Here is a 6,000-nt window from a genome sequence, read left to right on the forward strand (position 1 = left end):
ACACACAACAAGAATGGATGAAAGGACATGTGATGTCCCACACATAGGGCTGTGATGATTATGGAATCATGGTTAATGATTAATTGTCACGCAAATGGACACTGTTATTGTCATAATTGTCATTTTTCGTAACCATTTTTATTAGCTTGTAATCCATCATAATCCATATTTGAGATCGGCAACACTTTACTTGACACCCAACGCCATAACACGTTATGACACGGTCATAACCATGTCATAATATGTCATAACAGCTGACATAACTTGCATAATTTTATTTATTTATTTTATAACTTCTTAAGTCCTTTGTTGTTGTTGTTGTTATGAATGCTTTTTCCCCATCATGTTTTAAATAACTTGCAGAAAATACATTTTATGACACTGTCATGAAGCATTATGACCATCCTGTGTCACTTTATGACTCTGTCAAGAAGCATTATGACCATCATAATCATACAAGCCAGATAGGCCTATCACGTGTATGCCATGCTCCTGAAATCTGCTCCTGCATTCATCCCAGTCATCAGCAACAGAGCATTGGGGTATGTGCATGTCTGACATCAATTTGTGTGCAATGATAATTTAATATTGTCAATTTCAGAAAATTGGATATACTGTAACATTAACATACTGTTGACAAGTAGGCTATGGTGTAATGGAATGTTTTGCCTTGTGTGGTAGGTTTTGTGGGTTTTGACACTCTTATGTACAACAGGTCTAAATATGTGTCATGAAAGTGTTATGACGATATTATAACAGGTTATGACATGTTATGTCAGCTGTTATGATATATTATGACATGGTTATGACCGTGTTATAACATGTTATGACACTGGGTGTCAAGTAAAGTGTAACCAAATGATCCATGACATACTTTGGTCCACACCGGTCTCAAAAACAAATGGTTTTGGAAGTGCTGTGCACCTGGTGCCTCACTGCAGAAATGGAATGAACGCTCCAAGGGATGTTCATTATGGCATTAGTAGCATTTGGATTAAGTGCAAACTGGAAACTGCATATCCTGAGGCGGCATTTATTGTAGCTGGGGACTTTAATAAAGGAAATATGAGGAAAACGCTACAGAAATTCTATCAAGACGTCTCCTGTGCTACACGCGCAACATGGACCCTGAATCATTGCTACTCTCCCTTCCGATACAGCTACAAGGCCCTCCGCCGTTCTCCCTTTGGCAAATCAGATCACGCCTCCATTCTGCTCCTCTCCACCTATAGGCAGAAACTGTACTCAATTATTGAGTTTGCTGATGCAGGATGTACCATTGAGAGGATCCTGTCGGGCTGTATAACCACCTGGTACGGCAATTGCAACATCCGCAACCGCAGGGCTCTCCAGAGGGTGTTGAGGTCAGCTCAATGCATCAGTGGGGGCACACATCACCCGGTGTCACAGGAAGGCCAAGAAGATCATGAAGGACCTCAGCCACCCGAGCCACGGCCTGTTCACCCGGCTACCATCTAAAAGAAGGAGACAGTACACGTGCATCAAAGCTGGGACCGAGAGACTGAGAAAGAGCTTCTATCTCCAGGCCATCAGACTGCTACACAGTAGCCGGCCTCCACCCAGTACCCTGCCCTGAACCTTAGTCAATGTTCTAGCCGGCTACCACCCGGTACTCTACCCTGCACCTTAGAGACTGTTTGCCCTATGTACATAGTCATTGAACACTGGTCACTTGTTCACATACTGTTTTACCCACTTCATATGTATCTACTGTATTCTAGTCATGGTTCATCCTATATAACTACTGCTGTCCACTTCACATGTATATACTGTATTCTAGTCATGGTTCATCCTATATAACTACTGCTGTCCACTTCATATGTATCTACTGTATTCTAGTCATGGTTCATCCTATATAACTGCTGCTGTCCACTTCATATGTATATAGTGTATTCTAGTCATGGTTCATCCTATATAACTGCTGCTGTACACACGTTTTCTGTTCATATACTGTCCATACTGTCTATAAACACCATCCTATATAACTACTGCTGTACACACCTTTTCTGTTCATATACTGTCCCTACTGTCTATAAACACCATCCTATATAACTACTGCTGTACACACCTTTTCTGTTCATATACTGTCCATACTGTCTATACACACCATCCTATATAACTACTGCTGTACACACCTTTTCTGTTCATATACTGTCCCTACTGTCTATACACACCATCCCATATAACTACTGCTGTACACACCTTTTCTGTTCATATACTGTCCATACTGTCTATATACACCATCCTATATAACTACTGCTGTACACACCTTTTCTGTTCATATACTGTCCATATACACCATCCTATATAACTACTGCTGTACACACCTTTTCTGTTCATATACTGTCCATACTGTCTATAAACACCATCCTATATAACTACTGCTGTACACACCTTTTCTGTTCATATACTGTCCATACTGTCTATATACACCATCCTATATAACTACTGCTGTACACACCTTTTCTGTTCATATACTGTCCATACTGTCCATACACACCATTATACAATAGTAGAAAATAAAAACAGTCAAAATAAAGACAAGCCCTTGAATGAGTAGGTGTGTCTAAACTTTTGACTGGTACCATATATATATATATATATATATACACACACACATTCCATTATATGTGTACATACACTCTGACCCGTTTATTAGGTACACCCATCTAGTACGGGGTTGGACCGCCCTTTGCCTCCAGAACAGCCTGAATTCTTCAGGGCATAGAAACTTTGCTCAATTGGTATCAAGGGACCTAACGTGCGCCAGGAAAACATTCCCCACACCATTACACCATCGCCACCAGCCTGTACCGTTGACACCAGGGAGGTTGGGGCCATGGACTCATGTTGCTTAGGCCAAATTCATGACTGCCATCAGCATGACGCAACAGGAACCGGGATTCGTCGGACCAGGATTCGTCCACTCCTCAATTGTCCAGTGTTGGTGATCACGTGCCCACTGGAGCTGCTTCTTCTTGTTTTTAGCTGATAGGAGTGGAACCCGGTGTGGTCGTCTGCTGCAATAGCCCATCCGTGACAAGGACCGACGAGTTGTGAGTTCCGACATGTCGTTCTGCACACCACTGTTGTACTGCGTCGTTATGTTCCTGTTTGCCAGTTAGCTTGCACCATTCTTGCCATTCTCTTTTGACCTCTCATCAACGAGCTGTTTTTGCCCACAGGACTGCCGCTGACTGGATGTTTTTTGTTTGTCGCAACATTGTAGGTAAACTCTAGACACTGTCATGCGTGAAAAGCCCAGGAGGTCGTCCGTTTCTGAGATACTGGAACCGGCGCGCCTGGCACCGACGATCATAGCACGCTCAGTTGTTTAGGTCACTCGTTTTGCCCATCTAACGTTCAATAGAACAGTAACTGAATGCCTCGATGCCTGTCTGCCTGGTTTATATAGCAAGCCACAGCCACGTGACTCACTGTCTGTAGGAGCGATCAATTTTCGTGAACGGGGTGGTGTACCTAATAAACTGGCCACTGTGTATATTTATATTCCTGTCTCTGACATTGACAAACTTTTTTTTGCTTTTGGGGATTATGTGTGTATTGTTTTGTATTGCTAGATATTACTGCACTGTTGGAGCTAGAAACACAAGCATTTCGCTGCACCTTTGATAACATCTGCAAATCTGCAATAAACATTGATTTGGGATTTGATTTGAAGAACTTTGGGCCAAAACAATGTGACGATTTTTCCCTTTCCACCTGTGTCTCCTTAGTGGTCAGTATGTCCTTGTATCTCCCTAGTGGTCAGTATGTCCCTGTATCTCCGTAGTGGTCAGTATGTCCCTGTATCTCCCTAGTGGTCAGTATGTCCCTGTGTCTCCCTAGTGGTCAGTATGTCCCTGTGTCTCCCTAGTGGTCAGTATGTCCCTGTGTCTCCCTAGTGGTCAGTATGTTCCTGTCATTTGGTATTTTGTCAGTAACACACCTTTTCTCCTTCCCTCCAGCTCTGTCCTCTCTAACAGGGGTGAGTGTGTACATGGCCTACTCTGCTGCAGTCTTCCAGGAGGCTCAGTGTCTGGCTGAGCAGATGGGGGTCAATATGGAGGGGATCCAGATCCTGTTTGGCTGGTCCCTGGTCCTGGCCTGGGTCTCCAGTGGAACACAAATAATCACCTCCGCTGGCTTTCTGCTGGCCTGCAGAACCATCACTACACAGAGACAGGAACTGAAATTATGAGACAGGGAGGGAGAGGGAGGGATGGGGGGGAGAGGGAGGGAGGGAGGGGGAGGGAGGGATGGGAGGGAGAGAGGGAGGGGGAGGGAGGGATGGGGGGAGAGAGGGAGGGGGGGAGAGAGGGAGGGGAGGAAGGGATGGGGGAGAGATGGAGGGGGAGGGATGGGGAGAGAGAGGGAGGGGGAGGGATGGGGAGAGAGGGAGGGGGACAGAGGGAGAAAAAAAAGCATGTTTTCATGAATTTTTACAATATAGCCAATTTTGACTTTGCAGCTGGCCTAGCTAAGGGGAAATCACTCAGTTCTGCCTCCAAGACAAGATTCATAACAATAAACGTCAACCTGCATCCTTGGCCCTCCTGTAGCTCAGTTGGTAGAGCATGGCGCTTGCAACGCAAGGGTTGTGGGTTCGATTCCCACGGGGGGCCAGTATGAAAAATGTATGCACTCACTAATTGTAAGTTGCTCTGGATAAGAGCATCTGCTAAATGACTAAAATGTCAATTGGATCATGAAAATGTTGATGCAATTAAACTTTGTCCTCTCTCTTGTCTTGAGATATCCATTTGATTGGTTAAGACAGAAGGTCAAGTGTACCTGGAGGGGAGGCGTATTCATGTAGCTGGGAAAAGATCACACTGTTAAAGGGACAATCTGTGATTGCTACATCCATTTTTGGACTTTCAAACAGTTTTTGTGTGACTGCATTGTTGATGTTGGAGCTGCAGATTGCCCCTTTAAGTGTACCTGTAGGCAGGAGTGGTGTCTTGATGTAGCCGGGAAACGATCTCAAGGTTAAGGGGACAATCTGCGATGGCTACATCCATCTTTAAAAAAAACTTTTAGTGGTGGCGTGAACGCATTGTTGATGTTTGAACTGCAGATTGCCCCTTTAAGTGTACCTGTAGGCAGGAGAGATGTGTTGATGTAGCCGGGAAAGAAACACACTTACCAAACCCTGGGAACCCCTTCCCTACACCACCTTAACTGTCTCCCAGTCAAATTCCACATCACCTACAAGAAACTACACCTCACCTACAAGGCCTTGCCCCCTCATACCTCTCTGACTTCCTCCTTTAGTCCATTGTTGATATAGTTCCAAAAATGTTTTCCATGTCAGCAATCAAGTTTTCAAGATATATAACTTTCAAAATACAGGTACACAGCCAATATGATCTATTTTGCATCATATGGTATTAGTCCTTAGAAACAGTATGTCTCTAAGGCACTCGGGCTCCCGAGTGGCGCAGCGGTCTAAGGCACTGCATCTCAGAGCTTGAGGCGTCACTACAGACCCCCTGGTTCGATTCCAGGCTGTATCACAATCCGACCGTGATTGGGAGTCCCATAGGGCGGCGCACAATTGGCCCAGTGTCATCTGGGTTTGGCTGGTGTAGGCCGTCATTGAAAATAAGCATTTGTTCTTAACTGACTTGCCTAGTTAAATAAATGAATATCAGTCTGTCTGTAAAGCTAAAGCCTGTTACCGTCCTACCTAAAATACTTCACCCTTATTGGAGCAGTGGTTAGCAGGTCTACCCCGCAAGGGGAATTACACTGTCGCCATTTGTAAAAAATCTCTACAATACTGTACTATGTGATTGACTTGAATAGACTCAGTATGTCACACAGAAATGACTTAATTCTGTTTTAACTAATGAACGGGTTGTTTTTCAGGTCTGAGGGTCATGTTTGAAAATGTCAGATGTGTATAAAACTATTCTTCAAATAACATTGAGTTAATAAAACCTATTATTTAAATAAAGTTGAGTTAATAAAACG

General features: G+C 44.0%; 1 protein-coding gene across 1 annotated transcript in view; it reads left to right on the top strand.

Moving 5' to 3' along the window:
• The window catches only part of tmem114 (transmembrane protein 114), a gene marked incomplete at both ends in the record, with an annotated part of 55,286 nt that extends 51,064 nt beyond the window's left edge, over positions 1–4,222 (top strand). Inside the window, one exon of the mRNA XM_084200142.1 lies at positions 3,990–4,222. Within this exon, the coding sequence (XP_084056268.1) occupies positions 3,990–4,222 (233 nt within the window). The remainder of the gene's footprint in view (positions 1–3,989) is intronic.
• Positions 4,223–6,000: the final 1,778 nt, after the last annotated feature.

Source organism: Coregonus lavaretus, assembly GCF_964263955.1.
Source record: "Coregonus lavaretus genome assembly, contig: HAP1_SCAFFOLD_291, whole genome shotgun sequence".
In the NCBI taxonomy this organism is placed as follows: domain Eukaryota; kingdom Metazoa; phylum Chordata; class Actinopteri; order Salmoniformes; family Salmonidae; genus Coregonus; species Coregonus lavaretus.